The 16,918-nt window shown below is 47.9% G+C and overlaps 1 protein-coding gene across 1 annotated transcript; it reads left to right on the forward strand.

The window, feature by feature from the left end:
- The first annotated feature begins 1,593 nt into the window (after positions 1 to 1,593).
- CLRN3 (clarin 3) lies at positions 1,594 to 14,501 on the forward strand. The gene is made up of 3 exons (XM_060033513.1): positions 1,594 to 1,822; positions 8,273 to 8,452; positions 14,221 to 14,501. The coding sequence occupies exons 1-3, from the start codon at positions 1,594 to 1,596 to the stop codon at positions 14,499 to 14,501; spliced, it is 690 nt and encodes a 229-aa protein (XP_059889496.1).
- Positions 14,502 to 16,918: the final 2,417 nt, after the last annotated feature.

Here is a 16,918-nt window from a genome sequence, read left to right on the forward strand (position 1 = left end):
TTTGTGAGTTCCATTTGATATTTTTTCTAACGAGCATATATAATGCTTGTATCATGATATAAAATTATTTTCAGACTGGAAGAAGGACTAGAAGGACAGAACTACGGAAATTCTGTCCTATCCCTAAAAATGTAGTTAAAATGAATAGACTTAAGTAGAAAAAAACTAGTTTTCCCCATAATATACAACGTTGTGAAGATAAAGATGCACATCCACTGTGTTAAGGGTGTGTGGTTAACTTGGTACAACTTTTTCTGACGAGCAACTTAGCAATGCATAGCAACAGCTTCAGAAAACGTTTACATGCTCTGACTCCCATCGAGAAATCTAAGCAAGGAATTATTCAGAGATATGGATGCAGGTTTATCTAGAAGGATGTTCATGCTTGTTCTTTTTCAATTATAATTTAAAGTCTGGAACATCATAAATGCCCACCATAGTGGAGTATTTGTACGTATATCCCCGACATATACATACACATGTACATACATGTACATATATCCCCGATAACTCATTCAACAAAAATTTGCTGAGTGTCTGCTGTGCCAGGCTCTTTGGCAGACCCTGGGTCTAGTGGTGCCCCAAACAAACATGTCCACCTCCTGGTCCATAGTCTAGTTATTCTAGTGGGAAAGACAGACATTATCAACTCATTCCACTAATAAGTTAGGTGCTATCCAAGAAAAGTACAGGATGAAAATGTGCATATACAATATTACTTTATAGCCAGGTAAAGAATATAATAAAAAGAAGTGTACATAATGTGCTGTGAACATCTATTATCTCGAGAAATGATCTTCTTGCCAAACGGGGGACTTTCTCTGAGGGCCAGAAACGATCATTTACAAACTATTCGCCACTCAACAGGGAGAATGGAGTCACAAAGGCTTAAAGCAGAAATGTTCGGAACCACTTCCATCCGAGAACTAAAGAGAAAGAGAGATGAAACCTCTCAAGTTACAATTTAAATAATGTGCAGGTGTGATCCAATTTGAAAGAGGAAATTTGAAAGGAGCGCTTCTTTATCAAGGTCTAAAAATAAGGTGTCAACTTTTCTCTTTCCACTCTCCAGTATCTCTAGCAAGAGCTTCATCTCCTTAGGGTTTCCTTTTGGAACACTTGTTAAGGTCTAGTCATTAACCTTGGCAGGTGGGACTCTATGTTGTCGGCTGCTAGAATCAGCAACATTTGGGGGGTACGGATCCTCTGCTCCCTCATTATTTAGGAATTCTAGTTCTCTCCTGACGTGATAGGCTGAACTTTCTTCCAAGGCACTTGAAAAAGAGTTATAAATTAATTGTGTGATTGAGGAAGTCTTGGAAAGACCATGCCTACCCCCTCGTTCCTGCTGGTTGGCTGTAACCATAGCAACCTCTTACTCCAGACCAAAGTTCAGCTACTGTAAATCTTTATGACCATGTTTATAGTCCAATGTTCGTTAGTATGACCCTTCCTCATGGAGAGAGAGGTTTTATATTTTACAAGCAAGTGTTAGACTCCATTTCTAAATACTGGACTCCAAATGAGAAGGTCCAGAAATATTATAAAAAGATCTTTGTTTTTTTACCCTAGGATCCTTATTTCCCTGAGAAGATGCCTACGGCAACGAAAAGATTGACGTTCTTAACCAGCTTTGTCACAAGCTTGGGGGCTTTAATCGTAGTTTGTTCTATTCTCACAACTCAAGAATGGATCCGCAGTACGGTTGTCATTAGTGAGACTTCTTCGAATGGTAGCGTGATTATCACCTACGGACTCTTTCGTGGGAAGAGTATTCAAGAATTGAATCATGGACTTGCAGAATCAGACAAAAATTTTGAAGGTAAATCATAACTCATTTGAATGGATACAGTGAGATTGAATTAGCTGGGTAAGATTCATACCATCCTGTATTTCGGCCAAATAGCCCTTCAAAAATAATTTCCTTGTGAACTTAGCTGGGCTGTAGATATGAAAGCATAGTTTTAATTTTGAAAATTCACGGAATCGTTATTTGAGCTTCCTCGGTTCTGGTTGTGTCTATTAGCAAAACAGTCTAAATCATTCTAGCAGAGGCTATGCTTAAAGGGTACTACAGAGTGTATTGATAGGGAAATAGTTAAGTAAAAATATGGAGCACCAATGTGGTGCTCTACAGCCAGTAGCGACAGCATTTTTAACTGTATTGACTGTGGATTTTTAGTTGGAGCAAGAACCTCTGTCCAGAACTTAATTACTGGCATCTATGCAAGGAAAAAATTAAGTGGAAGATATGGACAATTTCTTATCCTTATATCTCAAGTTCATTTCTTTCACTGATTTGAATTTGCAGTCTTACCTCCAAAATATCTCATTGCTGTTGGAATTAAATTTCCATTAAGTCTATTAATCGAATATTTTACAGGAATTCCTAAATTTTTTTTCTGATTTCATACACACTAATGTCCTACTCTCAATGGGAGGAAAACAAAAATTCCTTGAGAACGATAAGTTGAATTTAGCTATTTGTTTGGCATTTGAAGTTTGAATATATACCGTTATGTTTTCTAAATTTAAAACCAAATTTGTAACTTGTTTACCACCTTAAATGGACTTTCTTCGAAGGGTGTTGCGTGCAGTTCACTACACAGGGGTTTATCAGGTATTATGCAGTCATTACCTCTTTCCTTATAAACATACATCATTTTCTGCCTTATACAAATGTAATGTTTAGCCCTCATTCCGTGCATAATGGTGGGACATTAGCTTTTGACATTAGCTCCAAGTTCTAGCTCCAATTTGTGACTTTATTAATGAAATGATTTCCTTAAATCCAGAGCAACATACTTATATTTCCAAATTACAAATTTGCCTTTTAGACTTTAGCAAAAGCAACGTCTCGCCCAGTATTTTAGCAGCGTTACACATCTCCTCCGGTACCAGCCTCAGGTCCTCAGGAAAATGAGGAATATTTTCTTTGCGGCGACTAGAAAAGAAGACTTTCAAAGATTCACTACCATTTTCAGTTCTGTGAATAGCATTTGCGAAACCAAAACTTGTTCAACTTCCTGAATTTCCAGACACTTGTAAAATTTTTAAAATACGAGAAAACAGCCTGTGAATTTTTTGATTTTCATACAGTGTCTGTTTGGAACCAGTTGGCTCCAATTTGAGATAACTGGCTTCAATGAGATCCCTGACTCCCTACATCCAGAGCAGCACCGAGGAGGCCCGGGTGGGTCAGCGCCTGGTTCTAGAACCCCATGGGAGTGACGTGGGCACAGTGGCTTTGGGAGGGCAGGGACAGCTGTGGTCAAGGATAGCTCTGAAGGCGGCAGGCAGTCCCGTGGGCCCACAGAGGAGGTGGAATATTTGCATTTGCTTTGCCTGGCTCTCTAGTTTTACTCTTTTCTTTCCTTTTCTTTTGTATTTTTCCTACTTTTCCTCTTTTCCCCAGAGAACCACATTCCAACTTCAAGTCACTGCCTCCAGTCACCCCAGGGGCTGTAGATGCTGCACAATTGCTGGGCGTTCAGATCTGCTAGGGACACCTCAGAGCCCAGGGGTCTTCAGTGTTGACGGTTTTAGCAGTCATTGAACTGGGAACACTTGCAAACAGTCCTCTCGGAGAGGGAAAAGTCACATAACCCAAATGTAGACGGTGGTTCAGCTGGTGCAGGTGTGCGGACATGGTCCCCCGGGAGCAGATCTGCAAACGTGCAGTGAGACAGGTTCTTTAGGACCACACGGGCTTATTTCCAATCAGAAACCAACCGTTGGCAGTACAATAAAATCATCGTATAAATGCCACTTTCCTGCCCTGCTGTGGTGGATTGCCTTTTCCTATGAGAAGTTAACCATGTCAGTTTCTTAGCTAGGATGAGTTCACACTGAAATCTCCAAAGAGTAATGAATATTGCAAAGCTCTGCTATATTTCTACATAGGATTTATCACATGGTGCCGATTTGGGGCTGCAGATTTTGAAATGAAGTGATGATGGCTGAGTTCAACTTGCCAAAATAATTCAGCCTACAATACGCCAATTGGTGAGGAAAAGAATCAGTCCAACCTGGGGAGGAAACTCTCCGGGGTGTAGCTAGATTGTTCGGGCAGCTCAGGCTCACCAGAAGCTCTACTAGCCTCATCCAGAGGCATCCCAGCTGGTCCAACACCCAGATGAAAAGTGCCAGGTGTCCACCCGTGAGCACGTTGCCTTGCTACTCCAAAGATTCCGGATATTTAATTTTGGTTCAGAAAAACCTTCCTGAGCAGCTACTGTGTGAGTGAGGGGCTTGGATCCCAAGCGGAACTGCACAGAGCTGGGTTGCTCACCACCTAGTCTTTCTAGAGAAAGGCCCGGACCCCATCAGTTAAATCCATCAGCCCGCACTACTTGTAGGACAAAGGTGTGTGCAGGTCATTATGAGAACAAGGGGCAGTTTCACCCCAAATGTGCCTCCCCCTGCCCACCAGTCTCTTTCCACTACCTACCCCTTTTGTTCCGGGGGAACTCAAAGTTTTACTATTGGCTCAAGCTAAAAATAATGAGGAAAGTGAGTCTGCTGCAAAAATCAATGAACTGCAAGATTGACTGCACTGAAGAAGTGAGGTTTATATCTCCAGAATTTACAGAAAGCCCCTTCTTATTTCTCCTATCTGTCCACCCCACCCCATACACATCCCATACTTTCCCTCGGGGTGGGAGCGACATATCATTTACCCCCAGAGACATGACCACACTGGGCGGTGCAGCATAAAAGGGCAGAAAAAGCTTTCCCCCAACCTTCTTTCTGAGACACCCCTCGTCAATTTCCTAGAGGCTGAAGCCACCAGCTGGGACGTCCTGGGAGAGCTCCTAGGCCACACTCTGGGATCCATGGAGTTAATGAGCCCTTCCAGGGATACACTGTGGTCCAGGGACTGAGAAGCTCCACTGGGTCAGGCCCCCTGGTGACCAGGTGCTTGAAGAGGGGGTGGAGACCATTCCTCCGCACAAGAAAGCCACCAGCTCTCCCTCAATTTCCGAGGACTTCCTGAAAACTAGAGCTAGAAGGGCCAGATGGCCAGTGGGGCTTGAGTATAAATGTCCAGGCACAGGAAGCCCGGATGTCCGGATGACCCCCATTTGTGCGCTGCCCACCACCCAGTCCATTTCGGCCTCCCAGCTGCGGGAGCCGTGGCCTCCTTCCCCGGGGCTGCCAGAATCCGAGCGATTAGTTTCAATTGTGGGGTGGCTTTCTCGATTCCGTCGCTTGACCCCTCAAAGGAAGGAAAAAGAACAGAATGTATTTGCTAATTTTGTAGGCAGAGAGCAGCTGTCAGATGCTGTAGAGGTTGATTGTGATTTCATTCTCGCCAACTTTCCCTGAATTCCCAGCTTTCATTGTCTGAGTTCTGAGCCAGGAAGGGGAGGGGAGATACAGCTGTCATACCTGTGTGGCAGCGAATTCAGAAGGCTGAAATAGAATTTGGAAATATGGCTGTTAAAATTAAGATAAATTGTCACATGAATTCATAGAAAAGTGTGAGTCAGTAGGCTCCAAATGGACTCCCTTTTGAGAACTGATGTCTAATAGATGTTACCAACAGTCAGAAAGAAAGCCGAGGGCTTCCCTGGTGGCGCAGTGGTTGAGAGTCCGCCTACCGATGCAGGGGACACGGGTTTGTGCCCTGGTCCGGGAAGATCCCACATGCCGCGGAGCGGCTGGGCCCGTGAGCCATGGCCGCTGAGCCTGTGCATCCGGAGCCTGTGCTCCGCAGCGGGAGAGGCCACGACAGTGAGAGGCCCACGTACTGAAAAAAAAAAAGAAAAAAGAAAGCCAAACCTGACTGTCACTTTCTAATTTACTATGAAAAGGTGGAATGTTCACCATTTGCAAATGAACATCCATTTACAGCTTTTAATAAGAAAATTTCCCCAGGGAAACTTGGTGCTTTGGACACAGGACATTTTTCCCACGCTGAAATTTTTATTTTCTAGTTAAGTATCCAAATTTTGTCTTATTGGCTAAGGACAGAGGTCATTTAGTCCCCGGCAAACTTCTGATTCAATGCTGGAGTTCCCTCCTTCATGCTCAGGCAGAGGCTGTGGGATTGTGGGAAAAAGGGGAGTGGTTCTTGCCGGCGGTGACTAAGTTTGAAACATCTGCAGTATTTGACCCTGCACCTCTGCACAGGTGTGTCCTGCTTCTTGTTTTTCCTATTCTGGTGTCATCTTCCACGAGCTGCAAAATAGACATCACAGCCATGCCAAGCCCTCACCACTGCATCTCCGGGGTGAGCCAGGCAAAGGAACTAGGGCCTCGGGCTTGAGGGCAGGGCCTTTGGAGCTGTCCCAGCCCAGACGGCTTCCCGGAGGGCAGGGGGCCCATCGGGCCCCACCCATCCCCATGCAGGCAACAAGGGGTAGCAGAGAGGACAGCATTCTCAGTTTAACCAATGCCTTTCAGAGTTCTTACCTGGAGTGCATAGCAAAGGGGACTGCACTGAGAACTTAGCCCTTCCCATGGGTTAATAACAGAAACAGCGACAAGGGCTGGGCACTGCTAGGGATGAGCAGACTGGACGTGTGTGCACTGAACTTTGCACCCAGTCCCGTCTCACTGAGTGGTGAACTCATGGCCTCCGTGTTGCTGAACTGGTTTTTCCCTCTTCTGTCCTCTCTGGTCTCCCATGGGGTTTGAAGGGCTGTAGCTGTGCTCACGGGAGACCATACCCACATTTCTTTTCTCCCGCCCCTTGTCTTTCCTGACTCCTTTCTTGTCCGCTGGCCACACCCTCCTGCCTGCCTCTATCCCCGCTCTGTGTGGAGACACTTCCAGCCCTGGGCTTGGCCACGTGACGTGGCCATCAGGCTGAATTCTCTCACACACGAGGGTCTTTACAGCCAGATTCCCAGCGTCCAGATGTCTGAAGGCAGATTTGCTGGCCAAAGCTCTCTCATGCCCATCCTCTGTCCAATGACAGGAAATTTACCTCCCTCGCAAAGTACCGCTGATTTAAAAAGAAAAACATCTGAACTAATAACATGTGGGTATTCAGAGGTGGAGAGAGGACGGACCCCGCACAAGTATTGTCACATCTTATCGGGAGAGTTGAGCCCGTCTGGCCAGCACGGGTAGGGAGGTAAAGTCAGACTAAATGTGTGCAGAGTCGGGGCCAGGCTGGCAGGAGCTTTGGAATCCCGTCTTATGAAGAACACTTTGGGGTTTATATCCCTTTTCAAATACTGGGAAAGGCTCCAGGCAGGAGAGGAGGGAGTGGATTCTGCGTCGCTCCAAAAGGAGCATTAGGATCCAGGGTAAATGTTGTAGAGACGCAGAATGAAAAACCTTTAAATGACTAAGGAGACGCAGTGATGGAAAAGGCTACCTTGCAAAGAGAGGGCTCCTTGCTGCCAGGACACGTTTCAGGAGGAGGCTCCAGGTCTCCCCTGGCTCCCAGGGCCCCGTTCCTGAAAATGTGCCACATCCGCAGCGGAGCAAGAAGGCTTCCGTGGCCGTCCTGGTTTCCGTTCCTTAAAGCTGCTCCGGCGTGAAGATGTGAGAGGCTCCTGCCCTCTCCCAGGGGACCTGAAAATCAGGAATGGAAAGAAGGAAGCTTTTCCTTTTCCCTTCCCACCCCCATCGTGGTTCTAACACCTTGTAATTCCCAATGATGGTGTTAGTACATTACTAAAGACTCTGAAATCTTTTTCCCAATTTACTTTTTCCCTTCCGTCGCCGTGACTTTCACAGAACCTCTCTGTAAACACTCTATTGAATGTGGTGGCAATCTCCTAAGGGCCTGAAACGAGAGGTAAACACTCTATTGAATGTGGTGGCAATCTCCTAAGGGCCTGAAACAGAGGTAAACACTCTATTGAATGTGGTGGCAAATCTCCTAAGGGCCTGAGACACACTGGCTGCCCTTGGAGATGTTTACAAATGCATGGCTGGGTCTCCAGGTAAGTGTGGGGAGAGCGTGTCTCTGGTGTCTGCTCATTTTGTAAACAAAGGAGGGAGCGGAGGAAACAGATGCCTGGGGAGGCTGGCGGGTGGTGGTTAGAAAGGGGAGAATGGCAAAAGCAGGAACTGGTGGCAAACGGCCCAGGGCACCTGCGTTTCATTTTACGCAAGTGCATATCCACGTCTGGAGCTCCCCTGTGCTTAAGAAATATGCAAATTTTATGAAAAGGCTGACAGTTTCTAACCCCAGTGCCCAAGAGGGTGGAATGGGGAAGGAGGCAGAATGGGGTGTGTGAAGGTGGACCTGCCCTCGGTCCAGAGCTGGTCTTTGCATTTGGTGTCGCGTACTTACCAAACATTGCTTTAGTTTTAGGAACATTGAGCAGTTCTTCCCCAAAGACTCTGCACCTGGTGGTCATCCTGTTCCTGGTCCTTAGTTTGTTCACTTCGCTGTTGAGCTCTGTGTTCACCTTCTACAACAGCTTCAGCAACCCCTATCAGACGTTCTTGGGACCGATGGGGGTGTACACCTGGAACGGACTCAGCGGTGAGTATCGGTGAGAGGACGTGCTCTCTGCCTCTGTCCCCCTGCTTCCCTCTCACACTCGTGGACACACACGGTCACAGTCGAGCCATGGGCGTTAAGAGGGCCCCCTGTGTGCTGAGTTGCGTGCTGGGGGCTGAGGTTTATTTTTGTAAACTTACAGCATTTATTCAGTCTCTTTGGAAATAAACTTCTGTTTAGGTGCCCAGGTAAGAGACCAGAGTGAGGTGAGGAAGGCGTGTTAGGTGTTAAAATATATGCCATACCGAGGCTTTGCTTTGGAGTATCTGGTGTAAGGAGTTGAACAAAGAAACACATGCATCCACAAAACATTCACTGGCTCCTGTGGCGTGCTTGACTCCACATTAGGCTCCACGTGATGTGTGGAAGTCAACACGTGAACACACATGCACACATGCACGTGTGTCATTTAGTCTCCTTCTTGCCCTCGTAGAACAGCAGTCAACTTGACAAAATCTAAACCTGATCGTGGCACAGAGAGCCACCAAGAATGTCATTTTGGAGAATCTGGGGCCAATGCCCTTCTTGTGGGCAACCTGTGAGTCCCGGATGTTGCTGGGCGGTGTTGCTAGGTTGTGTTACTTGTTTGCTGGGAAAGGTATTGGGGTGAGGGTTGGGAAGTGGAGCCCAGCTTGAGTCACAGTGTTTTGGACTTTCTCTGGGTCTCATGGACTCTGTGGCCACTGTGTCTGCCCAGGGAGGTGGTCACATGGGAGCCTCGTTGCCCCTGCTGGGCAGCCGGGTTTCTCCTGGTCTTTCCCTCCCTCCACGAGAACCTGATCTCGAGATCGAATCAGAAGCAGCCCATCCTACTAACCGGACGGCTCTGGAGGTGCTCGCGTGTAAGCCACAGGTGGTGCATTTTTTAAAAAATAGGTTACTTTATTTATTTATTTATTTTTATAAATTTTTTTTTTCATTTTATTTTTGGCTGCGTTGGGTCTTCGCTGCTGCGTGCGGGCTAATTGCAGTGAGCTGTGGCTACTCTTTGTCGCGGTGCGCGGGCTTCTCATTGCGGTGGCTTCTCTCGTTGCAGAGCATGGGCTCCAGGCGCATGGGCTTCAGTAGTTATGGCTCGTGGGCTCAGTAGTTGTGGCTCACGGGCTCTAGAGCATAGGCTCAGTAGTTGTGGAATATGGGCTTAGTTGCTCTGCGGCATGTGGGATCTTCCTGGACCAGGGCTCGAACCCGTGTCCCCTGCAGTGGTGGATTCTTAACCACTGCGCCACCAAGGAAGCCCGGTGGTATATTTTTAACACAGACCAGGAACGTTCAGGGACAAAGAAAGGTGCCCTGGATATTAGGCTGTAAGGAAGCCTCAGAGGAGGCGCTCTGGGCAGCAGCTTTCCCCTGTCCTCCTGCTGAGAGGCCATCCTCACACTGGCCGCTGCAGGTGGCTGGAGGGGCCCCTGTGCTGGGGCTCCCAGCGGTGCTGTGCTGAGAATGAACACCCGGCTCTTGGGGGAGGGAAGCCCTGACTGCAGCCCTGGCTGGTGCGAGTGTGTAAACACTTCCACTGCGGCCTTTTTCAAGCTAATGGTTGAGGAGATGTGTGAGCCAGTCCCAGCCCAGCAGGGATACAAGGGAGAGCCACGCAACTCACTGCTCAAGCAAGCGCAGCTCATAACTATCGTGCACCGCAAGGGTGGAAACTTGGGCTGCCCTGGGCAAGCCTGCACCGCGGCCACGTCGCACGCTCCCCCCTCAGCTCTGAGCGTTTGGTGTCAGGCTGGTGTAGCCACATCCACACGTGACCAGCCCTTTCCTTTCTTTCTGTGATTTTATTTCCCGGTGGTAAAAACAAACAAATGCCCCAATGTAAAGGGCATCTGCTGTGGGCCAGGCACGACAGTCCCTCGGAATGAGTATTCCTGCTTCCTGGCTCACAGTGGAGCTGAGGGAATTGGCTCTAAACTCAGATCCTCATCCGGATGCCAGGGTTCCTTGCCCCACGCTGTTTCTAAGAGGCTCGTTCACCTCCGTCAACCAACGCAAAGGAAAGATTCATTGGCACTCGTTGCCAGGGTAAAACATAGACTGTTTTAATTCTTGCTCATATGATCAAGAAGCTTCAGGTACAGCTGGATCCAGGGTCTCAACCAGCACCGTCAGAACTCTGTTCTCCTCCAGTGTCCCCTCTATCATTAAGCAGCTGGGCTGGTCCTCTTAAAGGCAAGTGGGCTGCCAGCCCTTCTTGGCCCATCACCGATGCAGCAACCCCAGGAGAAAAGACGACTTTTCCCCCCAAATCGGACTCTCACTGGAATTGCCCTTCTCCATTTCTGGAGCAAAGCTCCATGGCCAGCAGGGTGGAATTCACTGACTGAGCCCCTTGGCAGAGAACTGACCAGCTGGGAGCTGGGGAGGATGGCTCTGAGAGGAACGTCGGGCTCTCGGACCAGACGGGAAGGTCCGATGTGGGCCCAGCGGGACAAAGCCAGCCCCCATTCCTCTGTCTGCACCTGCAGGGCTCGGAGCACATCCCTTCATCTCGGCAGGAGGGAGCCCCGGGCTTTCAGCCTCTTTCTCCATGGCTGAGTCTAAGCTGGCTTTGCACAGGGCACGTTTGTGGAGGAAAACATGGAAAATGGGGACTGCAGCCCCCCTCACCGCCATCCCCACCTGCTTCTAACAACAAAGAATTGTATGCCAGGCAGCAAACTCTGGCCACGTTCCCTCCCAGGCTTGGGGCAAGTTCTGACACACAGAGGGGCTGTGAGCTGCGCAGAAACACACTCGGAGACTTTGCCTTTGCCTCTCTGTTCAGCCTTTGGCTTTGCCTCTGAAGGCCCTCACAGCCTCCGGCTTCGATAGGGCAGACTTGGGCCCCGAGTTTGGTCGGAGAACTTAGTGAAAACTCAGCTCATGGGAGGCTCAGCCTTCAGGGGGTTTTGGCCACAGAGATGCCATCACTGTGTCCTTGGCTTGGATCACCGTGGGGAGAGGGCAGGGTTCAGGCTGCCCTCAGGGGTCCTGGAGGCAGAGGGAAGGGCCACACGTCCCTCTGCAGGCTGGGCTTGGACACCCTCTCCTTGGCTGCAGGGAAGAAGAGGGAGTGGTTTGCTAGTTTGCTGCTGAAGGATCGGGAGGGGGTTCTCCTTTTTTGAAATATTTATTTATTTATTTTTGGCTGCGTTGGTCTTTGTTGCTGCGTGCAGGCTTTCTCTAGTTGCGGCGAGCAGGGGCTACTCTTCGTTGAGGTACACAGGCTTCTCTTGTTGCAGAGCACGGGCTCTAGGCACATGGGCTTCAGTAGTTGTGGCGCACGGGCTTCAGTAGTTGTGGCGCACAGGCTCAGTAGTTGTGGCATGTGGGCTCTAGGAGCACAGGCTTCAGTAGTTGTGGCTCACGGGCTCTAGAGCACAGGCTCAGTAGTCGTGGCGCACGGGCTTAGTTGCTCCACAGCATGTGGGATCTTCCCAGACCAGGGCTCGAACCGTGTCCCCTGCATTGGCAGGTAGATTCTTAACCACTGTGCCACCAGGGAAGCCCTGGGATTCTGCTTTGAGGAGAAAAATACCAGCATCACCTCCCGGGCCACTGTGCCCTCTGACCCCAGCCTGGCATGGTGCAACCCTGACCCCAGGGGATAGAACTGTAGCCTGAGAGATGACGGAGGCGGAGAGAATCTTGCAGACGGTGTGTCCCAACACATCTGAACCTCAGTCGAGGAACCGAGAGCAGAGAGTAACCCAGCGGGTCACACGGCCCAGTGGGGACAGGCTGGGGTGGGAAGCCAGCGTCCCGAGCCTTCAGGGCCTCCTCCTTCTACCAGGGGCTCCCTCCAGGTCCAATAGCTCTTCTGTCCCAGAAGCCGGACGACAGGCTGTGAGAGGCGTGCCCTTTCTCAGGGGGCTCAGGTCAGCATCCGTGTCCATGGCGGCCCCTCCCAATTCAAACCAAAGCATCTACTTCAGGAAAAAGCATTTAACCCATTTCCATCCTACCCCTTTAAGACTAAGCTTTCATTAGAAACTTCCCAAGAGCACGATGAAGGATAATTAAGGGGTGTGAGACGCATAGCGCAGAGAGGAGGGGGTTTGTATGTACTCACTCCTTTTATTATTAAGAAATAAAACCATTAGGTTGAGGATGAAAGACCGTCATCACGGAGAGTGAGAAGTCCTCACGCAGAAGCCCTCTCATTAGGGCCTCTGGAGGGCCGTTCCCTGGGTGTGGGTTACGATCAGGACAAATTTGATGCCAAAATGTCCTTCTAGTTCTGGGTAAATGTCAGCAGATGACGAGTCACGCAGACTGTGTCCCAAAGGACCTCCGTCCTGGGGATTCCCGGACCCGGCATGCTCAGGCCCCGCCCCGCTGGACGGTTCGCGGGCAGCATCACGCGTCTGGAATGTCTGCGCCCTGACCTTCCTTCTCCCGCCTTTTTAAACGGCTTAATTGAGATATGACTCACATACCATACAGTTCACGCGTTTAACCTGTGCCATTCAGTGGTTTTAGTATATTCACAGACCTGTGCGACCATCACCACAGTTGATTTTAGAATATTTTCATGGTCTCAAAAGGAAACTCCTCCCCCCAGGCCATCCCCAGTCCTAAGCAGCCATGAATCTACTTTGTGTCTCTAGCTCGCCCACTTTGGAGAATGAGGGATGAGGTTCAGAGACGCTAAACTCATCTCCCAACGCCAGTAGCTGGAGCCCTTGAACCCTGCTCTCTCTGACTCCAGATCTATGTTCCTTAACTAGGCCAAAGGAGCTTTCCAAAGTCAAAATGGTGGAATGTGCTCTAGTGAAGGACATTGTGAAGAATAAAAAAGGGAAGCTAAAAATTTTAAATGCTCTTTTTTTTATATATATATATATGAATTCATTTAATTCTTACAACATCTCTTCCAGGTAGGTATTATTATTACTTTCTTAAACATCTTTATTGGAGTATAATTGCTTTACAATGGTGTGTTAGTTTCTGCTTTATAACAAAGTGAATCAGCTATACATATACATATGTTCCCATATCTCTTCCCTCTTGCATTTCCCTCCCTCCCACTCCTCTAGGTGGTCACAAAGCACCGAGCTGATCTCCCTGTGCTATGCGGCTGCTTCCCACTAGCTATCTATTTTACGTTTGGTAGTGTCATGGACATATATACACTACTAAAATGCTCTTCTAAAATGAGTTTAGTAAAGAGATCCTTCCTGGTTAAATGCTGTGCTCTGTTGTGTGTAGAATGAAATCCCAGCTCCGGAGCCGGCATTCAGAGCTCTCCAAGTGGGCTCATCCTCTGTATCCTGTGCTCAGGACCCTCAGAACCCCTCCCCATCAGATGAGCTTGTGCCTCACAGACCCGGGTGCTCTGAGTTCATCAACCACCGCAAGTTTCTGTTTGGGCCGCCTTTTCTATTTGTCCTTCCTCAGCCTTCCCATCCCGCTGGTCTCTCTAGATAGTTTCCCCGTTTACCTCCGTGTTCAAGCATTTATTCATCCCTCATTCAGTACACCTGCTAGGTTCATTGCCCAGGGAAGTGGGCAGAGCAGCTCCTTCTGAAAGGGCTTGAGCTGAATGTTTGTCCCTGTCCACAACTGCCCTGCACCGTCTTTAGCATTTGGAGCCTAGAATCTAGCTCGCGCCTTTCATTTCTTTTACATTCCCCCTAATGCTTAAAAGAGAGTAAGTCCCAGTGTAGATATTCAGTGAATACCCATAGAGTACGTGTGATAAAGGAAAACAGTGACATTAAAAAATGTATCACCATGTTATCTATGAAACTATTTCTTCCTTTCAGCATCCTTCGTATTCATAAGCATGGTGCTCTTTGTGGGGAACACACAATCCAATCATCTCTCAGAGGAGCTGGCCCAGAGGCTCTACCCACTTTATCCAGCAGTCACTCACCAAGGAACCTCCCACAGTTACGGATACTCATTCTGGCTCACCCTGCTCGTCATTCTTCTAAACGTAGTCACCGCGGTCATCATCGCCTTCTTCCAGAAGGCCAGAAAGCAGTGGAAGCAGGAGCAGAAAAAGCCCATGGAATATGCCCCAAGGGATGGAATTTTATTCTGAATTCTGTACCCGCATTTGGTGGTTAGGTCTACTCTGTTGTACGCCAGCTCCCCGAGCAGTAACTGGCTGGCTTGTCTGGGTGATCGGCAGGTAAAGCGCAGGCCTGTTTGACTGTCATTCTGTGACAGCTTTTGTATCTCATGACACTATGTTCTTCATAACTGATGTACCCTTGAAAAAGGATTCTTCCCATGAGGGTGGGGAAGATGAAGAAGAAAGCTCTCCAGTCCTTGTAGTGTTCAAAGCAGTAGAATGGTTGTGAGTCTATGGACCCTTCTGACCTGGTCTCAATCTCTTAGGTAATAAAGGTTTGGGTTACGCACCTTCCCTTTGAGTTGCTCGAAGCACTTTGATACCTATGATCTCATTCACCTCAGGAGAGACCATGCATTTTTATTCCACTCTATGAATGAAGACTTCCAGGCACAGAGAGATTCAGAACTTTTTTTTCCTAGACCAGGTGTTGGAAGCAAAAGGAGAGACCTAGGGGTGTATGACCTGGTCCTCTGGACCCTCAACTGCCCATATAACTTAAAGCCAATGGTGAATAGAAATGCTGATATTCATTTCTGAGTTTCCAAGATGGGTTTTATTTTATTTTATTTATTTATATTTTTTTATATATATTTTTTGCGGTACGCGGGCCTCTCCCGTTGAGGAGCACAGGCTCCGGACGCGCAGGCTCAGCGGCCATGGCTCACGGGCCCAGCCACTCCGCAGCATGTGGGATCTTCCCAGACCGGGGCACGAACCCGCGTCCCCTGCATCGGCAGGCGGACTCTCAACCACTGCGCCACCAGGGAAGCCCCAAGATGGGTTTCTTGTAGGGAAAAGATTAGGAAGGAAGAATATCAAGGAAAGATTAAAATTATAGCCCTACAGCCTCATTCTAAGAAGGTTAAATATATTTTTGCTTTAAAAAGATTGTGGTGAATTCAGTCAAAAGAGAAATGTCATACTGTGGTAAGTTCAAAAACCCCATCAACCAATCCTCTGCTTAGTTGCTGCAGTGTCTCCGACACAGGTGTAGATGGTCAGGTGGGAGTGTATCACCCATCAGCAGACTCCTGCCCAGCCAGAGGCTAAGAAATGGGTTCCAGCTCTATGGCTTGCAGGCATACCCTGATGGTTAGGTGCACAGCACAGGTGATGGGTTGCCTTCTAAGAACAGGTGGGTGAAACGAGTTCATGGCCTCATGAGAGGACAGTGGGTGACCTGGAATATTTTAAAAGACACCAGATGGATTCGACCTACTTCGCCAGTAGGATATTCTCCCGGAAAATCACTTAGAGAATCTTTGGGGCTTGACAGAGCACTGACCGAATTCTGAAATAATCACCTTTCACGTCTTGATGGAACCAGAGCCAAGAGAAGCAGAATTCTCTTAGTGTCATTTACAAAGCAGCAGCTCTTTGGACAGGAGGATACATCCTTTATGAAACTAGCGGAGATTAACCATCTTCTTACCCATTACTTTTTAACAATCTGTCTTAGAAATAACATTTTTCATTCAAGAAACATGCACTGAATACCTGTGATGTGATTAATGCCTTGCTAAGCCAGGTACCTGCCCCCACAGAGATCACAACTGAACAGTTAAGACAGACATTCAAAAAGCAGTCACTAATCCCGTGTGAAATCCATTCTTAGTCACAAAACTGTGTTCATTCTTTGAAAGGTCAGTTCTCCATAACCTCCCTCCGCCAAATCCTACTAAAGTCAAAATTACTCTAATAAATCAACTTAGTGTGAAACTGAACATATTAAAAATATGATTACCCACAGCGAAACTGTTCTAAATTCTTTGAAGCTAAAAACATTAATGTTCTTTGGAAGTTTGAATTTTATTTCAGATTTTCGTAATAGGGTTGAGTAACAAAGAGGAAACAGATGAGGGTTACAAATTGGCCCTCACATCCTGTATCAGTACAAAAGATTCTGTAGCTGGGGAAGACTGTGTTTACTCATCTCAGCATTGGAGCAGAGCTTGGTTTCTTTAGAGGACAAACTATCTTAATCCTTATACCATAAATGGTCTTTGAGGAACCATTTAAGACACGGGAAAATCAGGTAAGTGGAACTACAGTTCACAGTCCGGGAGATGAAGAGCTTTGCTCTCTTACTACGTCTGAAGGTAGAAAGTAAAGAAGCTGCCTGTGTGTTCAGTGGAAATCTTCTTAAGGAAGGACAGGGCTTGCTGACTTTTCACAACCACAGGCAATGTGGCACGACCCAGCTCTGGCCTCCTGCCCTGGCCCCCCAAGATGGGCCTTTTAGCGAATGTCCGTGGGGCAGGGAGGGGGACTGACTTTTTTTCAGGGAAAGAAGTACCGTTGGATAGTAATTTGCTGTTCTAAAACTACTAATAAATGTGCATTCTCTTACTTTTCCTGTAACGGAACCACCTGAAACACTG

The sequence above is a fragment of the Delphinus delphis genome, chromosome 16 (assembly GCF_949987515.2).
Source record: "Delphinus delphis chromosome 16, mDelDel1.2, whole genome shotgun sequence".
Classification (NCBI taxonomy): Eukaryota; Metazoa; Chordata; class Mammalia; order Artiodactyla; family Delphinidae; genus Delphinus; species Delphinus delphis.